Source organism: Netta rufina (assembly GCF_964035555.1).
Source record: "Netta rufina genome assembly, chromosome: 11".
Lineage (NCBI taxonomy): Eukaryota > Metazoa > Chordata > Aves > Anseriformes > Anatidae > Netta > Netta rufina.
Window position 1 is genome coordinate 14,519,855 of NC_140134.1, and position 22,117 is coordinate 14,541,971.

Here is a 22,117-nt window from a genome sequence, read left to right on the forward strand (position 1 = left end):
ACAGAGCAGAAATGAAACCCACCTGTCTGCAGAGACTGCGGGCAGAGCCTGCCACCCCGGAACATACTCCAGAAAAGCCCTTTCTCTTAGCCACCCCGCTACTGGCCAGCTTCAACCCCAACCGAGCTTTTGGCCATACAAACTTTCTCCCTTCCCTCTGAGAAAGGTGAATGCCCCCTGCCCCACCGGTCGTGGACCCACACCCCGCTGCCCTCACTCACAGCCGCAGATTTCATGGATCTTCCTCTCGCTCTGGTCCTTGCAGTGCTGCGCGGCAAGACCTAGGCACAAAGCTGCTGTCAGAAGCCTGCAAGGCGCCCCCCAGGCCCACTTGCATGGGGACCCAGTCCCGGGGGGGACTCTGGGGACACTGGGGCTGGCAAAGGCTGACAAAAGAGGGACCCCGGGGGCTGTGGCTCACCGATGAATCTGATGGCTGCCTCCCGCAAGGTGACCTGAGTGTGCTGCAGGTACGGCAGGCTCTGCTGCAGGTATTTCTCCACCTTTCTCTTGTTCTGCACGAGCTGGAGAGAGCGCAAGGTTACGGGGCTTGCAGACCCTGCCCAGCTGGACAGACCACCCCCTCCTGCCAACACCCCCCCTTCCCCTCAGGCCATTCCCATCTCCCAGCCACGAGCCCTGTGGGGCTGGGGTTTTGAGGTATGGAGAGAGCTGTTGTCTTTACCAAGCACTCTGCGATCCTCCAGGTCTGCTCTGTCTGTGCCAGGTGCTTGAGTTTTTCCTTCTTCAGGAAGTTTGCAGCGGTGACAAGGGCTTCCAGGGAGGCCTGCAGAGCAGCAGAGGCTGAGATGGCACCAGAGCCCAGGGAAGGGGACCTGGCAACCCCCACCTCTTGGCAGGGCTGCAGGCCTTTCCCAGCCCACGGTGGGATAATGCAGTGGGGGGTGAGTGTGAACTGCGTTTGCCATAAGGAAGGAGGGGAGCTGTGCCCCCATTCTCCGTGACGCAGGCGGCTGCACCCCGAGGGGACGCACGTGCCAAGTGCCCGGTTGCCTTCAGCCCTGTCACCGGACGCCCAGGCAACCCCTGTGGTGTCAGTCTGCTAGTCCCTCTAGTCAGGTATGCCATACGCACCTTGGCCACGCTCTGGGTCTGGTCACTCAGGTGAAAAAAGAGTGGGAGCAGGCTCCTCTGCACGACCTTCTTCAGCTGCCTCTTGTGGCGCCACAACGCAGCCTGCATCACTTTGTTGTAGAGGCAGATGGAGAGCTCTTGCAGCTGGCTGCACTCCTGGTAGGAGGAAGAGAGGAAGACTTCAGCAAGAGCTGCTCCCTGCCCGCGGTGAGCAGGGGCGTTAGGGTGGCTGACGTGAACGGAGGTGCTACAGAATCAGAGTGTGCTCAAAGGAGCTGTGGCCAGATCTGTAGCCACAGTGAAAGGACGCAGCCCCACTAGAGGGAACGTAAGAGGCCTCCTTCACGGGGGGCAGCTGTCATGAGAGTGCCCATTTGTGGGCTCAGGTCCCGCAGCAGCCTTACATCGTTAAACAGTGGCAGGATGTCCCCAGCCACTTGCAGAGCGATGGAGCTGGCCTGCTTCCTCTTCACGTGGTCCATCACGTTTCCGATGAGAAGCAGGGCCTTCATCTTGGTGTCAGACCTGGCAACCTGCAGGCCCTGAATGATGCCTGGCAGCAGCACGGGAAGTTTTCTTGCCTGGAGGAAGGACAGAGTTTCCGTTTGGTGAAACGATGAAAGGCCACCCTGGCCAAAAGCCTGTGGTGCCAGGGCACCAGGCTGCCATCTTGCTCGCACAGAGGCAGCACGACGAAAAGGAGGGCAGCTGAGCAAAGACTCTGTGCCCCCTTTTCGGACCCGCCCCAAAAGCTACATGGCATGCATGGAAAGCTCCCCAGAGAGCCGCTGGGCCCCTCCGTGGCCAGCTCATTTCTTGGCCATTTCTTCCGCGCCACAGAGCTGCGGGCAGAGCAGAGCCCTCCCAGCTGGCCGGGAGCAGGCCATGATACCTTCAGGACAAAGGCCCACCGGCCTTCACAGAAGTGTGCCCTGCTCACCATGACAGGTGTCTCTGACGCTCGGAGGAGAGCGCTGAGCACCAGCGAGTGCGTCACTCGGTTGGGATGCTTCAAGAGCCTCTGGAGATGGTGCAGGGCCCCCGAGTCGTCTTCTCCAACATCTGGGTGGGCCAGCAGCTGAAAGGAACACAGCATTGAGAGACTGTCAGAGGCTGCAGGCAGCTCCTGGCTCTCGCGGCGCCTCAGGCCAGGGGCCCCGGGGCCAGGCAGCCTGTCCTAGGGCAGCTGTGGCTGTGGAAGGCCGCAGGGCCCCTGAGTGCCCTGTGCCTGGCAGCACCCAGCAGCCTTTCTTTGCCTGCTCCTCCCGCACGGACGTCCTGGAGGAGCTGCCAGTTTGGGGGTAGATGGGCAGAGGCACACACACGGCCCTGAAGAGGAGCAAGGCCTCGTCCAGTAACTCACCGCCAAGTGAGGGATGCAGTTGTCGTCAGGGATGAAGCTCGGGAGCCTGCGCAGCTTCTGCTCCTGGAGCACGCTAAGTGTCTCCCTCAGGACATTCTCCATCGTCTGGTTCTGGGAGAACATGGTTTCCCACATGGCCAGGGCAGTGCTGCAAGGACGAAGCACTCAGTCAGCAGGGCACACTCCGCCCCAGCGCCGTGGCCTGCACAGGCCCCGCAGGCCCCAGGCTGTCCTGCAGCCCTGGCCCTGCCGCCCCCCTCCCTTGGGGTGCCCTGGGAGCCTTGTCCAGGCAAGCAGGAGAGGGCAGAGATGACGTTCCCTGTGGTGGCAGGGATCCTGGCTGGCTTGCTCAGCTCCGGCTGCCCTGGCTGTGGCCAAGGAACCACGGCTGGAAAGCATGGCGGCGTGGAGGGCCCTGCTCTGGAAACGCAGCGTGCAGTTTGCTGTGGATGTGTCAGGCAGATGTGTCCTGTCCCCTCCCCTCCCATACAAGAAGCCCTGAAGGTTGGCATGCCTGTCAGATGATGGCGAGATCTGCAGCAGGGTGCTGGCCACCTCCCTTGGCCGCTGGTTGGCCAGCCAGAGGATGAGGATGTCCAGGCTGCGCCGGGCTGATGCCGTGTTGATGCACTCCACGTGTCTGTAGATGCACCTCACGATCTCTGGCACCTGGAGAGGCAAAAATGGAGTGCAGACGTATTTTCAGCCACTACTCACACAACTGCCCTTCCCATCGCTCTGGGATGGCTTCCAGGGATTGCCTGAGGTGCCTGAGAGGGCTGGACGTGGGAGGGAGGAAGCAGGGCCTGACATGGGCTAACGGGCAGGGCAATCCAACTACAGGCCACTTACGTCGGTCAGCCAGGAGGCAGGGTCTTCGATGGCCATATCCAGCACACTGCTGGCCTCCTGCTTGTCGTATATGTTGGAGTCTCTCAGGGCTTCAATGACCTGGAGGATGATGTCTGTCCTCTGAGACTGCTGGAGGTATTCTCCAAAGTTCTGCAAGGAGGAAGGGATGTAAGACACGTTGCAGCAAGTGCCCCGATGGTGCTGCAGAACTGAGCGGTGAGAGCAGCTCTGGAGACAGATGCCTGGCCGTGCTGGCAGCAGTGCCCACGGGAAAGCAGGAAGCAGGGGCTGCAGTCCCTGCGTGGTGGGGGCTGAGAAGAGCCCTCGGGGTGAGGGACCAGGGTTGGAGGCACGGGCCCAGGGTGCTGGCCCTGCAGATATGTGGGGCTTGCCGGTGGCCAGGAGGGCCAGGAGGAGCTGCTGCTGTGAGGCTGGAGTACCGCCTATGGAGAGGTCCTACTCAGGGACAGCAGGACCGCGCGGGCCAGAACAGCGAGGCCACACCAGCCGCACTGATGCCGGAGCCCTGTGTTCCCACAAGTCTCCTGCTGCTGCTGGGACAAGTGTGCCAGGAAGGGAGGAACTCATTACCGTGGCAATGTCCGTGGTAGTGGGCGAAGGAAGCCAGGGTATGGCCTCAGCTTTCCCCTGAGGCTGTTGATTATCTTCTGGTGCTGTTCTTCCTAAACACGGCAGCAGAGGGGGACAAAAAGAAGAAGATTCACAAGGACAAGCCACTTTTGTTAGGAGGCTTACCAAGTGGCGAAAAGAGCTTTTGAGTAGGAATGGCTGAGGAGGGCGGAGATGCTGCAGAGCCCAGGGAGGAAGCGTTGGACAGACATGGAAAGCAAAGGCAGACATCTGATGGGAGCAACGGAGATGGCAAGAGAGCAAGGGGTGACGTGTGCCTCAGGGGTACGCATGCAAATGCTCCCAGCTTGGGACACACAAAGGAACGAGAGCCCTGCGTGCAATCGCACAACCAAAACGCTCTTGGCCTAACTGAGGTGTGGGGGGTGGCTCGAAGGGCTGGAGCGCTGTAGTGCAGGGATACGAGGGGTACATACAGGGATCCTCTCTCTAGGAAGACCACTCTAGAGGTCTCCACAAGAGCGCTCCATGGCACTACTTAGGAAAAGAAGCAAGTGCCTCAGGCAGTGCCTGTGTCTGGAGGGGAAGGAAGCCCAACACAGCTTCTCTTACTGTTTGTCTGGAGGAATCGGAAGAGGTAATGAAGGGCATCCAAAGCCTCCCATCGTAGCTGCCAGTTCTTGCAAGTGTGGCAAAGGAGGAGCCATCCCACCAACTGTCCCAGGAGAGGCAAATTGCACTCTGTGCATCCATTCGTGGGTCCTCCATCGGCGCTGCGGTCCTGGGCGAGAGAGAGAGGAGGGAAGTGCTGTGGGAGGCAGCTGGGGCCAAAGTCCTGGAGCCAAGAGTGTGCCCAGGGCTGGGTCCCAGGTGAGTCAGCAGCCTTGGCCATGCCTGCTCTCCCACCGTGCTCCCTGGGCGCTTGAGGCCTGCACAGGACGGGGGGCAGAGCTGGCTCCCGAGAGTGCTCTCAGGGACTGGGAACATCCCCCAGGATCGGGGTCCATGGGCAAAGGAGGGCTGAAGGCCCTTGCTTCAGGGCTGAGCCCTAGCTGAGGGTCTGTAGCCGGGCTTGCCTCGGCAGCACCCCTGAGCTGCAGGCTGATGTGGTCTGCGGGGAAGGGGAGGTGGGCTGGCTGGAGGGGTGCGTGGCTCCTTACCTCCGGTGAGAAGCTTGTGGCTAGCCAGCTGGTCAGCTTCACGGCCCTCCCCACGGCCCTCTCGCAAATAGCTTCGCTGTGGGAGTTGGCAAAGGGCAGCAGAATCTGTGAGGGGAGAAAGTGCTGGTCTGCCCTGGGAGCTGATGCCCGCTAAAGCAGGAGCATCAGTGCTGGGCTCCCGCAGCACTCCGATCTCGGGAGGAAAGCACGGCGGACAAGGAGGCAGGTGGACAGCAGCAGCACCAGTGGTGACCAGTGCAGTGCCTCGGAAGAGGGGTCCAATTCCTGCCGCTGCGTTGACGCAAAGGAAGCCCAGGAGCGCCATGGGCAAGGCTTTTCTCCGACACACGAGGAGTCTGTGGAGGGGAAAGGTCTGCAGCCAGGGGATACGGGGCTGCCAGAAGACCTGAGTGGGCAGCCCCCGGTTCCCCCAAGGGAGGCGGGCACCCTTCCTGCCCTGTGCTGCCTGTGCGTGGCACTGCAGTAGGGCCTGTCCGTTCCGGAGTGGATGCTGAATTCCCTCCGGGTGAGGAAGCGCCCCTGGGAACCCCGCTCTTGGCAAGTGGCAGACCTGCAAGATGTCCTGCAGCTCCCAGAAGCCGGAGACAGGAGAATTTCCAATGAACAGCTCCAGCATGTTGTCCATGGCATCCAGGGTCTGCAAGGACAACAAAGGGGTGGCAGTGGATCTCCAGTCCCTCTCCCTCTGCCGGGATCTGCACAGATCTCAGCACAGAGCAGCCAGGGATCAACCCAGAGGGACGGGTGTTCCAAGAGCTCTCCCAGAGCATACCTCCAAGTAGTTGATGCGGCTCGGGCCCTCCAAATGCTCGTGTGAGGGCAGCAGGAATACACTGTTGAAACAGGCGAGCAGGATGCTCTTCTTCCTGCCCTCCAGCGCTGACTTGACATAGCTGCAAAGAAAGCAAGGGGCCTCGTTGTCAGGGTGCTGGGAGCAGGGCCTCAGGGCCTCAGGGAGGAGGACGCAGCACTGCGGGGCCTCGGTCCCTGCCATGGGGGCTGCCTTCCACCTTCCAGAAGCCCCGAGGCTTGGCGAGCAGCGGCCCCGCGGCCGGCACTGCCAGGCTGCTGCCTAGACAGCGGAAGCCTGGAAGCCGGGCCCAGGGCCAGAGCAGGGGCTGGGCACGTACCTCAAGTGGCCAAGTGCAAGCATGGCTTGCTGCTGCACCTCTGTGTTCAGAATGTCCAAGGGCTCGTCTTCCAGCAGCACCTGCAGAGCACAACCGGGATGGCACCGGGCATCGGGCGGCACAGCTCGGCAGCGCCAGCAGAGCTGGTCCAGGTCAGAAGGGCCGGTGGAGCCCCAGTGCCCCCAGCCAGCTGTGGCACCAGAGGGCCGCCCTGCCACCTCCCTGCTGCTGACGGGGCTTCTCAATGGCCCCAAGGCCGTCAGGGGCAGCTGAGTGTCCACGCAGCGCTTGGCCCCGCCAAAGCCCTCGAGAGTCCCGTCCCCACAGCCTGCCCTTGCACCCCTCCCAGAGACACCAGGGGGTGTCCCCTCACCTTAATATGCTCTGCCAGCTGGTATTTGCTGCAGAAGTCATCGAGGCCGCTCCACAGGTCGCAGTTCACGGCGCTTCTGCACACTCTGATGACACTAATTAGGAACTTCATCTTCAGGTCTTTATCCTGGCAGCCGGGTGGCAGAGAGAACAACGGGGAGCGTGAGAGGGGAGACCCACGGCCGGCAGCAGGACCAAAGCCTCGAGGGGCTCAGGGCTGTGCGGGGCTCCTGGAGGGCGGCAGCTCTGCCTCGCCAGCAGCCCGCCAGCATCCTGGCAGCAGAGCTGCGCGACCCTCAGGAGACACAGGCACAGCCACCATGGCAAGGCCACACCTACCCGTTGTGTGCTGAGGACGAAGGCCAGGATGCTGTGCAAGCTCTTCGCTTCTTCCTGGTAGACAGCTAAGCTGTCAGCTTCTAAGAAGGCTGGAGAAGAAGGAGGGTTGTAGAGGGTGGCCAAAGGCAGGAGGGAGCAGAGGAAGGAGCTCTGGCCTCCCTCCAGCCCCGTGCTTGCTCCCCTGGCACAACCTCCCTGGGGGTGTCCTGGGGCTGGGCTGCCATGCTGGTCCTGACGCTGAGCAGGGTGTTCTTGCTGGCCCCCCCGCTCCCTAGCCCCAGCCCTGCTCCCCCTGACGGGGGCCCTCGCTCACCATTCAACAGCGGCCCATGGTGTTCAGTGGGAGCTGTGTTCTCCTGACGAGCCTCGGGCTCCACCCAGGCCAGCATGGGGCTACTGGGTGGTCGTCTCTCCCCCATCCTGCGGGCTGAGGGTAGAGAAGAGGCAATCTCACGGAAATGGCTCGGCGCTGTGTGAAGACGCGGGCTATGCTCGGGGACTGCTCCGCAGCCTCGTGCTCCTGCCCTGTCCCGTCACAGCCGTGCCGGACACTGGGTGGCGGGGCTGGCTGCTCTGGCTTTTATAGGCAGCCGTGGGGAGTGCCCCGATGATGGCACAAAGGGCCCTTCTGTGACCCGCTGCCGACTCGGGGAGGGCCGGGTGTCCCCTGCAGGGGCACAGGGGCAGCTTGGAGAGAGGGAGGTGGGGGAATCTCACCGAGTCGAGATAGAGCGCTGACGGCATTAAGCTAGGATGCTACTCAGTGTCTTTGCTAACCGCGGTGCGTTGTGCAAATTACCTAAAGCAAGAAGCCGTGGGCCCCTTCCCAAGGTCAGTCTCCCACGAAGACTGGGAGCCTGTCTTAAGAAACTGGCAGAAACTGGTCCTGCGGATGGACAAGAGCCAAGGAGCAACTGAGTCTGCGCAGAGACAAGAGGTCAAGGAGCGGAGACGAGGAAGAGTCACCAACCTTCATCCCCACGACCCCCGACGACCACCACCAAGACACACTGCGCAAGCGCAGGCGGGAAGAGTTTCCAGCAATGACTGCTTGGGACTCATTTTAAGACGAAACGGGGACAGGTGATGAGTATGTGAAGCTTCAGGCCTATGTAACTCTTTGCTGCAGATAAGCAAGGCAAGTTGCCACGTCGGGTGCGCACGTCTTTGGTGGGACTACCCCCCGTTCTGCCCAGCGCTGAATAAACATACCTGCTTTTCAGTCTTACTGATTGTGGAGTCCTTTTTCCTCAAGTCAGCTTGCCTGCGGGCACCGGGCTCCTCTCAGGGTCTGCCGAGGCCCCCGTTTGCTCTCGTGTCTCTTGCCATCCAGCGCGTCCCATACCCCGGGGAACACCCTTCAGCACACTGTGGAGCCCTGCCTGTCCCCTTCCGCAAGGGTCAATGTTGAAGATTGACTCCACCTTAAGGGACATAGTGCCTTTTGTGGCTTCTCTCTTCTCTTTGAAACAACGAGGATAAAACAGAAAAGATGTATAGCAAGCTGAAGGGATTGCTGAACTTGATAAATTGTTGTATCGGCCTTAGTTTTGTATCGGCCTTGCTTTTGTATCACGAGAAGACTCAGTTCTAGCCACAAAATCAAGGCTGAAGAAGGAACATGGTGCCCAAAGTAGAACTGAATTAAATTAGCCTGTCTTTGCCTGCTCCTCCTGCACGTACATCCTGGAGGAGCTGTACATTTGGGGGTAGATGGGGAGGGGTGAGGGTTGTCATATTTACCCAGATATTGCCCTTTACATAATCGTGTCTCCCTATCTCTAAGGGGGAAACGGATCCTAGGCCAGGAGCTGGTGGGGCTCATTGAGAGGGCTTTAAACTAGGTAAGCTGGGGGACGGGGCTGAAACAAGGCTCGTTAGAGCTGTGCCGGGGGGACAATGGCAAGGCTGGGAGAGAAGGCAATGGCCCTTCAAGTGAAGTGCATCTCCACTAATGCACGCAGCATGGGTAACAAACAGGAGCTGGAAGCCATTGTGCGGCGGGCAGGCTACGACTTGGTTGCCATCACGGAAATGTGGTGGGACCACTCTCATGACTGGAGTGCTACTCAGTGTCTGGCTATAGGCTCTTCAGAAGGGACAGGCAGCATGGAAGGGGTGGTGCTGTGGCTCTCTATATCAGAGTTTTGATGTCGTGGAACTTGAGGCTGGGAATGCTAAGGCTGAGTCCCTATGGGTTAGGATCAGCGGGAAGGCCAACAAGGCAAGCATCCTGGTGGGGGTCTGTTATAGACCGCCGAACCAGGATGAGGAGACGGATGAAGAGTTCTACAGGCAGCTGCCAAAAGTTGCGAAATCGTCAGCGCTTGTTCTCATGGGGGACTTCAACTTCCCAGATATATCCTGGAAGCACAACACAGCCCAGAGAAAGCAGCCTAGGAGGTTTCTGGAGAGCGTGGAAGAGAGCTTCATGGCACAGCTGGTTAGTGAGCCTACCAGGGGAGATACCCTGCTAGACATTCTCTTCACAAACAGAGGACCGGTAGGAGGTGTGGCGGTTGGAAAGTGTCTTGGGCAGAGTGACCATGAAATGGTAGAGTTCTCCATTCTTGGAGAAGCCGGGAAGGGGACCAGTAAAACTGCTGTATTGGAGTTCCGGAGGGCCGACTTGGATCTGTTCAGGACACTGGTTGGCAGAGTCCCCTGGGAGGCGGCTCTGAAGGGCAGAGGAGTCCGGGAAGGCTGGACTCCTGAGTCCAGGAAGGAAATCTTAATGGCTCAGGAGCGGTCTGTCCCCACGTGCCCAAAGACGAGCTGGCGGGGAAGAAGACCGGCCTGGCTGAACAGAGAATTGTGACTTGAGCTTAGGAGAAAAAAGAGGGTTTACGATCTTTGGAAAAGAGGGCGTGCTACTTGGGATCACTATAAGGATGTTGCGAGGCAGTGCAGAGACAAAATTAGAAAGGCCAAAGCTCATCTGGAGCTCAATCTGGCTACTGCCATTAAAGACAACAAAAAATGTTTTTACAAATACATCAACGCAAAACAGAGGACTAAGGAGAATCTCCATCCTTTCCTGGATGCGAGGGGGAACTTAGTTACAAAAGACGAGGAAAAAAAAAACAGTTACTCTCTGGATACCCAGTACCCTGAACTGGTGGAAGGGGATGGGGAGCAGAATGTGGCCCTCACTATCCATGAGGAAATGGTTGGCAACCTGCTACGGCACTTGGATGTACGCAAGTTGATGGGGCCAGATGGGATCCACCCGAGGATACGGAGAGAGCTGGCGGAGGAGCTGGCCAAGCCGCTTTCCATCATTTATCAGCAGTCCTGGCTATCGGGGGAGGTCCCAGTCGACTGGCGGCTAGCAAACGTGACGCCCATCTACATGGAGGGCCGGAGGGTAGACCCGGGGAACTATAGGCCTGTCAGTTTGTCCTCAGTGCCAGGGAAGCTCATGGAGCAGATTATCTTGAGTGTCATCACGTGGCACTTTCAGGGCCACCAGGTGATCAGGCCCAGTCAGCAGGGGTTTATGAAAGGCAGGTCCTGTTTGACGGACCTGATTTCCTTCTATGACAAAGTGACGTGCTTGGCGGATGAGGGCAAGGCTGTGGATGTGGTCTACCTTGACTTCAGTAAGGCTTTTGACACCGTCTCCCACAGCATTCTCCTCAAGAAACTGGCTGCTCGTGACTTGGACTGGCGTACGCTTTGTTGGGTTAAAAATTGGCTGGATAGCCGGGCCCAAAGAGTCGTGGTGAATGGAGTCAAATCCAGCTGGAGGCCTGTCACTAGTGGTGCTCCCCAGGGCTCGGTGCTGGGGCCGGTCCTCTTTAATATCTTCATCGATGATCTGGATGAGGGGACCAAGTGCACCCTCAGTAAGTTTGCAGATGACACCAAGTTAGGTGCGTGTGTCGATCTGCTTGAGGGTAGGAAAGCTCTGCAGGAGGATCTGGATAGGCTGCACCGATGGGCTGAGGTCAACTGCATGAAGTTCAACAAGGCCAAGTGCCGGGTCCTGCACCTGGGGCGCAATAACCCCAAGCAGAGCTACAGGCTGGGAGAGGAATGGTTGGAGAGCTGCCAGGCAGAGAAGGACCTGGGAGTGATGGTGGATAGTCGGCTGAATATGAGCCAGCAGTGTGCTCAGGTGGGCAAGAAGGCCAACGGCATCCTGGCTTGTATCAGGAACAGTGTGACCAGCAGGGCTAGGGAGGTGATCATCCCCCTGGACTCGGCTCTGGTGAGGCCGCACCTCGAGTACTGTGTTCAGTTTTGGGCCCCTCGCTACAAGAAGGACGTGGAGGTGCTTGAGCGAGTCCAGAGAAGGGCGACGAAGCTGGTGAGGGGCCTGGGGAACAAGTCCTACGAGGAGCGGCTGAGGGAGCTGGGCTTGTTCAGCCTGGAGAAGAGGAGGCTCAGGGGCGACCTTATCGCTCTCTATGGGTACCTCACGGGAGGCTGTAGCGAGGTGGGGGTTGGCCTGTTCTCCCACGTGCCTGGTGACAGGACGAGGGGGAATGGGCTTAAGTTGAGCCAGGGGAGTTTTAGGTTAGATGTTAGGAAGAATTTCTTCACTGAAAGGGTTGTGAGGCATTGGAACAGGCTGCCCAGGGAAGTGGTGGAGTCACCATCCCTGGAAGTCTTCAAAAGACGTTTAGATGTAGAGCTTAGGGATATGGTTTAGTGGGGACTGCTAGCGTTAGGTCAGAGGTTGGACTCGATGATCTTGAGGTCTCTTCCAACCTAGAAAATTCTGTGATTCTGTGATTCTGTGATTCTGTATCTCATGATGGATGGAGTATATCACTACCAATAGGCTATATCATGACCGATGGGGTATATCATGATCGACGGGGCATATCATGACTGATGGGTATCTCACAACTGACTGGTGAGATACAGCTGGTGGGGTATCTCTTGACTGATGGGGCATCTCACGACCAATGGGGTATATCATGACTGATGGGGCATCTCACAGCTGGTGGGGTATATTGTGATAGATGGGGTATATCACGACTGGCAGGGCATCTCACGACTGACAGGGCATCTCACGACCCGACTGATGGGCTATATCACGACTGGCGGGGCATCTCATGACCGACGGGGTATATATCACGACTGCTGGGGCACCTCACGACTGATGGGGCACCGCATGCCGCCCGCTGCCCCCCTCCCCTCGCAGCCTCCCCCCCACATCCCCCGGTCCCGGCCCCATCCCGTCCCCGCTCCCCGTGTCGGTGCGGGGCGGTTCCTCCTGACGCCATCTCCCCGCGCCCAGTCGAGCGGAGCCGCGCCGGGCCCGGCCATGGCCCCGGAGGGGGCCGCGGTGCGGGTGGCGGTGCGGGTGCGGCCGCTGCTGCCCAAGGAGGTGCTGCGGGGCCACCGGCCCTGCCTGCGGGGCGACGCCGCCACCGGGGAGGTGGCCCTGGGCCACCGGCGCCGCTTTCGCTTCGCCGCCGTGCTGCCCGAGGCGGCGGGGCAGGCGGCCGTGTACAGCGCCTGTGTGCGGCCCCTGCTCCGAGCCTTCTTCCAGGGCTTCAACGCCACCGTCTTCGCCTACGGACAGACCGGCTCCGGCAAGACGTACACCATCGGCGAGGCCAGCGTCGGTGGGTACCGGGCTCCCCCGGGGCCGGGGGGGGGCTCTGAGGGGGCAGAGGGGGGCTGCTGGCCCCTGGTCCCCTCACGGAGCCCCCCCCCCCGGGATGCTCGGTGGTCTCCGTGCCTCACACCCGCTGGGTTTTGTCCCCGTCCCCAGGCTGCGTTTGGCTCCCCAGCCGCTCTGGGGGCTCCATTGGTTTGGGGGGCTGCCTCAGGCAAAAGCAGGATGGTTTAAAACTTGAACGGTGCAGTGCCACGGGCAGATAAAAGCAGTCTCCGAGCACAAACCAAAAAGTTCTCGGAGCTAGGAAGGTTCGTGGAGTAATGCTGGTTTCACAGGGAAGCACACTGCGGCTTCAGACAGGATGCTGGCTCAGTAATGCACCTTAGGAAGAAGTGTATGCTCGGATCTGCCACTGCTATGCAGGACAGAATTGGGATAGGATTTGCATCCTGTAACCGTGTCCATTTCTCTCTGCCAGCTGCCATCAATGAAGATGAGCAGGGCATCATCCCGCGAGCCATGGCCGAGACCTTCAGGCTCATCGATGAGAACGACCTGGTTGACTACACGGTGCGGGTGTCCTACCTGGAGGTGTACAAGGAGGAGTTTCGGGACTTGCTGCAGGTGGATACGGCCAGCAAAGACATCCAGATCCGCGAGGATGACAAGGGGAACGTCGGTACGTGTGGCTGCTCTCGGGCTCCCTTTTCTCCCCGTTCCCAAGGCCGTTTTGGGGTTAGGCACCTGAAAGCAGGGCCAGGCCTTCCTCAGGCAGCCCATCCCTTACAGCCAGGGCTCTGTTTGCCGTTGCAGTGCTCAGCGGCGTGAAGGAGTCAGAGGTGGAGGGGCTGGACGAGGTGCTGAGCCTGCTGGAGATGGGCAACACAGCCAAGCACACAGGAGCCACCCACATCAACGCGCAGTCGAGCCGCTCGCACACCATCTTCACGGTGACGATGGAGCAGCGGCGCGGGGCCGGCCGCCTCACCCGCCTTGCCCTCCACAACCACCCCTCGGTCCCCGCCTCGGGCCAGGTCCTGGTTTCCAAGTTCCACTTCGTGGACCTGGCGGGCTCAGAGCGGATTGTGAAGACTGGAAACACGGGGGAGAGGCTGAAGGAGAGCATCCAGATCAACAGCGGGCTGCTGGCCTTGGGCAACGTCATCAGTGCCCTGGGGGACCCTCGGAGGAAGAGCAGCCACATCCCCTACAGGGATTCCAAAATCACCAGGTACAGATCGGGACCGGGACCCCACAATCTCATGGCTGGTGGCCCAGCAGGAGGGACGTGATGCTCCTTTGTGGCTTTCTGGCCAGCTGATGGTCTTTCCCATGCCCAGCCTGCCAGGTTTGGTGGCAGAGAGCCCAAGCTAACTGAGAGGGGCTTGCAGGGCGAGTCACCCCTTCTGCTCGCAGACCAGGGCTCTCGGTGTGACTGCTTGGTTGTGAGAGCTCTGCTGGTCTGGCATTTCGTAAGTCTGCCCTGTGGGGGAGGTTTCATGTGGGGAAAGCTGAAGAACAGTGAGGCCAGGCTACCGATTTCAGGCTAGCTCATTATGGTGCTGCAGAAGAGGAGGCTTGAGGCTTGCTTAAGTCATGATATTGAATCTGCAGTGGGGTGTTCTGGCCATTCCTGCCTGGCAGTGACTAAAGATGCTTCTGTTCGGTTTGCTTGGTGGTTTGCCTGTGACGAGCCGCCCCACGGTTAGTTTTTAGCTTGAGCAGGTTCCTTTTGCAGTCTCCAGCACGTTCCCTCGCTGCACACACATAGCAAGGAACACAGAGTTGGGTAGCACGCAGCTTCAGGCGTTACGCAGATGGAAACTTGGCGTGGTGCAAACTGTGAGTCCTCTGCTTAATCACTGCTCACTGCAATAGTGCTGAGCTGGCTGCAGAGCCAGAACATCATTCTCCTTGGGTTTGAAAACCTTTGAAAAGGGCTGGAAACCTTTGGGTTCCTGCGTTATTTTGCATTTCAGCTAGTTTAATCACCTGTGTCTGTGCTTCCCCCAGGATCCTGAAAGACTCCCTGGGAGGGAATGCCCAGACTGTGATGATAGCCTGCGTCAGCCCTTCCTCCTCCGACTTCGACGAGAGCCTCAACACGCTGAACTACGCCAGCCGAGCTCAGAACATCCAGAACAAGGCGGTGGTGAACTGCCGCAAGGAGACGGAGCACGTCGAGGAGCTTCACCGGCAGATAAAGAACCTGCAGAAGGCGCTGGAGCAGCGGCACCGCTCGGAGACCCGCATCATCAACCGCTCCGACACCACCAAACGCAGCGCCCCAGACCCCACGGCTCGGCTGCTGGCGGAGTGCGCGCACTACAGGACCTGCACGGACGCCGCGTACCGGCTGCTGACGGAGCTGCAGGAGGACAGCAACCTGACGGTGGAGCAGATCCTGCGGGTGAAGGAGTGGCTGTGCGCGGTGGAGAGCGAGAGGAGCGAGCTGACCTCGGCCGGGCTGGATAGCGGCATCGAGAGCACCTCTGCGGAAGAGCAGGGCCTCGACGCACGAGGCTCGAAGCTGGCAAAAGGCCAGGTGACGAGGCTTCGAGGTGTTTCAGCGCCGAGGTGGGGAGGAGGTGGTGTTCCCCTGTCCCACCGCTGCTGCGGAGAGCAGCAGCCACAGCATGTTGTGGAAGGAGCAGGAGAGGGAGTGGAGGAAAAGCAACGTGGCCAAGAGGCCGCAGGGGGGCAGGAAGCCATGGTGCTCCCACAGCGTGTTGCAGACAGCAACAGCTTGGTCTCAGCTGCAGCTGGGAGATTGATTTCACAAGCAAAACCTCCGCAAAGCTGTGCCTGCAGAACCCTTATGGAGGCCAGCACAGGGAGGGATGGACAAAGGTGAACGCTGACATCGCCTCTCTTGTATTTTGGGGACAGGTGAACACAGAGAAGGGGTGTGAGTCCATCAAAGACGAGCACGTGGCCAAGCTGCAGAGACAAGTGGAGCGCCTGGAGGAGGAGAACCGTGACTTCCTGGCTGCCCTGGAGGATGCCATGGAGCAGTACAAACTGCAGGTATTTCTGGGCTCTGCTTTCTTAAATTGGGCCTGCCCCAGTGCAGGCATTAGGGCAGGTACAACCCGGCCTTTGGGCTCCTGTGCAGCAGGTCTGGGATCCACATGTACGTAGTGACATTTTTCTTGTTGCTTTCAGAGCGACAAACTGCAGGAACAGCAGGATAAGATCTCCGAGCTGCACGTGCGCCTGGAGATGGCCATGCCAAACCTGTGTGTGCCAGAACTGCTGGAAGACCTTCACCTGGTCACGGCTGCCCAGAGACCTCACACGGCCCCTCTGGCTGCTGCGCAGTCCCACAGCCTCTGCGGGGTTCCCTCGGGGCTCCTTCCTGCCGAGCAGAGTGGAAGGGTCCTCTGTAGGAAGGTGAGAGCACAGGTCTGCCCCTGAGGAGCTGCTGCCTTTTTGCTCTGATTCCCTTCGGCATAGGAACTGCTATTCCCACCCCTGAACGTGAATCTGGTCAAAGCTGCACTCAGCATGCACACAAGGAAGGATTCTTATCTCGGAAAAAGCTCAAGCTTCCAAACTAAGTTTTTTACCTCAATGTTAGTGGCAGGTCCTAGACTTTGCTCAGCTTCTGAGCAGCAGCTGTCTGCCTCTAGCAAAACTCAGTTCTCCTGCAAACACTATTTTTTGGCTTTTCTGTGTGCCTAATAGTTATTCCCAGCTGAGACTCAGCTGCTTTTTCCATCACTGGCTCTCCTGTGGCACATTTTCTCTCTTTCCGATTCCCTGCCCCGGCAGCTTGACAGCAATCCCTCCTTCCAGGACGAGGACCTGGCAGGCTGTCACCTGAATCACACGCAGCGTCCGCCCAGCAGCGCAGAGGTCAAAGACACGGTGCTGAGGAGGGAGCTCAGCCAGGACTCAGAGAAGCTGGCAGAGCTCTCCTCGGAAGAGGAGGAAGAGTGGGAACAGAAACAGTCCCTGTGCCAGCGCCGGTGAGTTGAGGCTGTCCCAGCACCCTACATTGCCCTGGGAGCTGTGGGAGCCTGTGCTGCAGCAGGGAGCTCAGCCTCCTCTGCATAGGGTGTAGAAGCAAATGCTGCTTGTGGGGTCAGTGGTGCTGCAAAGACAGCTGTCAGCTCACTGGGGAGCTCACCAGCATCTGTTCTGACTCTTGTGGATCTCAGGGTCCTTGCTGGGAGCAGCCCCAGCTGATTAACGTGCTGCTCTTTCCAGAAATGGGATTCAGAGCTGGAGCAAGAGGGAGGCGTGCAGCAAGCTGGGTGAGGAGCTGGGCGGAGGCAGTCCCCGCCTGATGCAGGAGGAGCAGCTGGAGCTGCTAAAAGGCAAGTGGCAACCGTATGTGGTGGGACTGGGGGTTTCCTTCTGATAGAAGGGCACTGTGACCCACCGGGCTGAACCCGGGGGACGAAGCGGAGCAGGTAACGTTCTCCCTGCTTCTGTTGGGGAGAGGTTTGGCCTGCTGGGATGTGGGACAAGCTGCCTGCTCTGGTGCACGCAGCAGGTGACTCGAGGCAGTTCTTGGCTACAGCTCTGAGGTCTAACTGCCCTTCTGTCCCCTGGCGAGGATGGGAGAGTCCTTATCTGGGAATCTGTGTTGCAGAGGCCTGCCGGAGGCAGGAGCGCCTTCCAGGGAAGGACTCGGAGTGGAGGCTGGTGCAAGCACAGCAGAAGATCCGCGAGCTGGCCATCAACATCCGCATGAAGGAGGAGCTGATCACGGAGCTCATTAAGACAGGTGCGGAGCTGCTGGAGAGGCAGATAAGCAGGGGGTGGTCGGGGAACGTGCACACATCCCCTGTGAAATCTCCTCCTAGGTGGGATGCTTGGTCTCTGCTTCCATCCTCCCTTTCCCTTGTCGTGTGCCCCATCCCTTCTGCTGGCAGCAGGGCACTGCTTCCCTCTGCCTCCTGCTGCCTGAGGCCTTTCCCCTTGGTTTCTGCCCAAATTCCCGTGCCTAGAATTGCTGAAGGGAGCTGGAGGAGAAGGGCTGGAAGTCCCTGCACTCGGTCTGTAGCCACCTGCCAAAAATATTTGGACAGAAGGGAGAGGTCTGGCCCGGCTGGGAGGGAAGGGGAGCTGGAGGTCATTGCGGAGGGGCTGCCTTGCAGGCAAGGATGCGCAGGCCCTGAACAAGCAGTACTGCCAGAAGATCAGCGAGCTGGAGCAGGAGGCAGAGCAGGTGCGGGCCGAGCTGAGCGACAGCCAGAAGCAGCTCCAGGAGCTGGAGGGCAAAGAGCCGTGGGACCCCGGGGAGAAGCGCAAGCTGCAGGAGTACCGCACGCGCGTGGCAGCTGCGCAGAGCAAGGCGCAGGTGGGTGCGAACGGAGGGCGCCTGGCTCTGTCCCCGGGGGAGCTGGGGACGCTCTGCCAAGGGCTCGGGGGCCACCAAGCAGTTTCACCCCCCGGGCAGGTCCTGTGCAAGAAGAAGCAGGCGACGGAGAGGCTGGTGTCGCTTTCGGCGCAGAGCGAGAAGCGGGTGCAGGAGCTGGAGAGGAACATCCAGCTGATGCGGCGGCAGCAGGGCCAGCTGCAGCGGCGGCTGCGGGAGGAGAGCGAGCAGAAGCGGCGGCTGGAGGCCGAGATGAATAAGCGGCAGCACCGCGTCAAGGTAGGAGCTGGCAGGAGCAGCTGTGCGACTGCTGCATTTGTGAAGGTGATGGATGGGCTGGGCAGGGGTGGGTAGCTGATGCTGCCTGTGATCCTCAGCATCAGGCTGGAGAGAGGGTGGCGGGCGCTGCGTTTCTTTTTTAAGAGCTCCCAAAGAGCTGGCTGGGAGCATAACCCGTCCAGCAGCCCGCGGTGCTCGGTTCTCAAGCAGCGTGCACCCCTCGAGGCTAGCGGTTGCCCTTTCCCATGCAGGAACTGGAACTGAAGCACGAGCAGCACCAGAAAATCCTGCGCATCAAAACGGAGGAAATCGCAGCTTTCCAGAGGAAGCGGCGGAGCGGCAGCAACGGCTCGGTGATCAGCCTGGAGCAGCAGCAGGTACGGGCACAGCGAGCCTGCCTCGTCTGTTGGTGCCTCAGCTCGAGACCTAGCACACTTGGTTACGAATCCATCCTCCCCTTAAGGAGGACAGTCCGTAATGGCACTTGCATCTGGTAGCAGAAGACTTAAATCATGTCTTGTCTCCAGGGCCAGGATCTCTCCTGAAGTATCAGTAGAGAAGCTGTGAAATCGCGTTTGCTCGCAGAAGGGGGGTGGTGGGAGATGTAGCCCCCCAGGGGCTCCTGGGCAGCTGGGGATTTGGCTCAGCTCTGTGTTTTGGCAAGCTAGGAGGATAAAAACAGTGAAGTCTGGGCCATTTGGGTTAGCAGAGATGGAATCAACCCCACTGCTCTTCAGACTAGCAGTCCTGGTGCTGCTGCTGTCTGTACACATGCACGTGCTTTTTGCCTCCTACCCTCAGAAAATTGAGGAGCAGAAGAAGTGGCTGGACATGGAGATGGATAAAGTTCTCGAGCAGCGCCGGGCCCTAGATGAGCTGGAGGATGAGCTGAGGAAGCGTGAAGCTATCGTGGCCAAGAAGGAAGCCCTGCTGCAGGAGAAGAACGGCCTGGAGAGCAAGAGACTGCGCTCCAGCCAGGTAGGACAAGAACGTGACACCTCTGCCCCTCGCTCCATTTCCAGCAGTGTTGTCCCGAGTCTGGCAGAACCAGGCTAGGTGATGGTGTTGGAAAATTGGTGGGAAATCTGCCTCTGTCAGAGAGCCTGTTTGTGCTGGGCCTCTGACCTCATTGTTTTGGAAATCCTTGGCTTATGTGTGCGTGGGGGTCACTTGACTTATGGAGGGAGTGGAAAGGGGCTGGGGGCTTTTCTTTGGAGCAGATCCATCGAGTATCTTCTGCTGCAGGCACTGACGGACGACATCGTGCGCGTGTCCAGCCGCCTGGAGCACCTGGAAAAGGAGCTGACTGAGAAGAGCGGGCAACTGCGGCACGGCAGCGCCCACGACCAGCAGCAGATCCGCCAGGAAATCAACAGCCTGCGGCAGGAGAAGGACCAGCTGCTCAAGCAGAGGCTGGAGCTCGACAACAAGCTGCGCCAGGGCACCCTGCTGTCCCCAGAGGTACCTCTTCTTGGGCTGGAGGTAAAGATCTGAGCACGGGGCCAGCAGCAGATGCTCCTCTGCATCCCCAAACCGGGCAGATCCCAACCTCCCATCAGCGTTGTCTTGGCCAGGAGATGAAAAAGCTTGAGGGCAGGGGTTAGGCAGCAAACCCTTTGCTCTCTGGTAACTGCAGCTCTGCCCCGGCAGGAAGAACGGATCTTGTTCCAGCTGGACGAGGCCATCGAGGCGCTGGACGCAGCCATCGAGTACAAGAACGAGTCCATCACGTGCAGGCAGCGAGTCCTGCGGGCCTCGGCCAGCCTGCTGTCCCAGTGCGAGATGAACCTCATGGCCAAGCTCAGCTACCTCTCCTCCTCCGAGACCCGGGCTCTGCTCTGCAAGTACTTCGACAAGGTGGGAGCGCCGGGGGGATCCTTAGGGGCTGACCAACCTCTTGTTTTCCTCATCGAGGAAACTGGAGGAGGCAGAGCGGGGCGAGGCAGGAGCTGAGCTGTTCCCCCGGCAGGTGGTGACGCTGCGGGAGGAGCAGCACCGGCAGCACATCGCCTTCTCGGAGCTGGAGATGCAGCTGGAGGAGCAGCAGCAGCTGGTGCACTGGCTGGAGGTGGCCTTGGAGCGGCAGCGCCTGGAGACGGACCGGCAGCTGACGCTGCAGCAGAAGGAGCACGAGCAGAGCGTGCAGCTGCTGCTCCAGCAGAGCCGCGGTAACCGCCCAGCTCCCTGCAGGCGGCAGCGACGCCGCTCGCACGCTTCAGAGCTGGAAGTCTGGAAGTGGCCTCTGTTTCCCTTCACAGAGCACATGGACGAGGGGCTGGCCAGCAGCAAGCTGCAGTACGAGGGGAGGATCCAGCTGCTGGAAAAGGAGCTGAGCCGCTGCCTGCGGGCAAACCAGGAGCTGAGCCAGAGGCTGAGCAGCTTGAGTCTCCAGCCGGGAGGGCCCAAAGGTGAGAGGAGGTTTGGGATTTGCCTTCCCTACCACGCTCGAGGCAGGGCTTTGAGTGGAGATCCCAATGCTCGTCTCTTTCCCTGCAGGCATGGAGAGAAATGCGCACGGGCCCTGCGAGGAGCCCAGCCCTGGGGAGCTGCCCGTGCCTCTGGCTGCCGCTGAAGAAAGCCACCGCCTGCGGGATGAGAGCAGGGACCTGGTGCACGCCCCGTTGCCATCCACCTGGCGCCGTTCCTCCCTGCCCAGCGACAGCCCCGGGGACCCCCGGAGGGACGCGGAGCACTCGCTCAGGGCTGGGCAGCCCCACGAGGTGCAGCTGCCCCGGGGCCTCCCTCCCGCCAAGCCCCGCTGGGAGCCCCGCCGAGCCAGCCTGAACGTGAGCCCCATGCCGCACCATCCAGCCATGATCGACGTCAGGAAAAACCCACTCTAGGCGTAGGCTTCACGCTACCCTGCAGGAAGGAGCGGGTACCGCTGACAGGAGCCTTTCTGCCCCCTACGCCAGCCTGGCTACAACGCTGTTACATTTCAGATGCCCAAGGAAGAGAGACAGGACTTCTGTAAGGGAAACAAGCGTGCAAGGTGCAGGACAGCTCACACTCCACGTTGCTGCCACACAGGACAGCACTGACCCAACGCCTCTCCTCCTGCACCCGCTGCAGCTCGAACACCGGGACAGGGGAAATGCCTCCCTGGCCTCTGACACTAAGAACTTGTTTACAGTTGGGAAGCCCCTGCCACAGGGCTTGCTCAGCAGTTTGAAAATTTGTAAATAGGTTTTTGTAGGAACTTTTTGTAACTTTTCTAATAAAGCAGAGTGAGTTTTATGAAGCAATTGCCAGAGGCTGCAGTGGTCATTTACTTGGGGTATGCAAAGGTGTTTGGTGTATGGAAAGGAGTTTATTTACCGCTCACTGCATGGGATCTAGTGTACCTGCTTCTGTAAGCACTCAGAATAACCATGACAAATACCTGTTCCCAACACTGCTTTCCAGTCAGGAGTTCAGCATTTCCTCTGCCCACAGAGCCTGAGCTGGCAGGCTTCCTACACGAAGTAGGAAAAGCAGCTCCAGACAGCAGTGCAATCAAAGCATCCAGGATCAAAGCAGCCCTGGGTCAACATCATTTTCCATTCCTGCCTATAAAGGGCTTTAAATAAAGCAGCGTTCCCTTCCAGCTGTAAGGGAGGTTAAATACAGTCCTGTGCCATGGCACTGACCCCATTCACGTGGAGGAGCCCCGGGTACCTGCTTTAACGATGGGGGACTCCTGACTAGAAGCAAGCCCCCACTTCAGTTGAAGTTGTGAGCACCAGTACCACAATTCCCATTTGAAATTTAACATAAATTTGAATTAAAAGCCAGAAAGGGGAAGTGCAAATCACCTGATCTCATCTCCAGTTACTCCATTCCAAGTTTTACCACTCAAATGTCCCTGTCTGTGGCACAGTGGATGCAGCTAACAGAGGGCCCCAGTTAGTAGGAGGACAAGACAAACCAAGGAGCACGCAGCCTGATTTCTGTACATTCACCTCCAGCTTCCTTCATGCAGCCACCACCTCTTGCCCACAACGTGGGGTAGAGACAGACTTCTGACCA

At 59.3% G+C, this 22,117-nt stretch overlaps 1 protein-coding gene across 2 annotated transcripts; it reads left to right on the forward strand.

The window, feature by feature from the left end:
- Window positions 1–12,201: 12,201 nt before the first annotated feature.
- KIF7 (kinesin family member 7) lies at window positions 12,202–21,273 on the forward strand (the record flags this gene model as incomplete). 2 transcript variants are annotated; one of them, XM_084293097.1, is made up of 18 exons in its annotated part: window positions 12,202–12,505; window positions 12,980–13,180; window positions 13,315–13,732; window positions 14,515–15,046; window positions 15,391–15,528; window positions 15,667–15,894; window positions 16,276–16,472; window positions 16,714–16,823; window positions 17,102–17,236; window positions 17,610–17,812; window positions 17,912–18,109; window positions 18,361–18,486; window positions 18,911–19,087; window positions 19,355–19,570; window positions 19,760–19,966; window positions 20,079–20,277; window positions 20,368–20,517; window positions 20,606–21,273. In XM_084293097.1, the coding sequence occupies 18 exons, from the start codon at window positions 12,202–12,204 to the stop codon at window positions 20,950–20,952; spliced, it is 4,086 nt and encodes a 1,361-aa protein (XP_084149223.1). In that variant the 3' UTR covers window positions 20,953–21,273. The 2 variants fall into 2 exon arrangements, with proteins under 2 accessions (XP_084149223.1, XP_084149224.1); XM_084293098.1 differs by having other exon boundaries at window positions 16,300–16,472.
- Window positions 21,274–22,117: the final 844 nt, after the last annotated feature.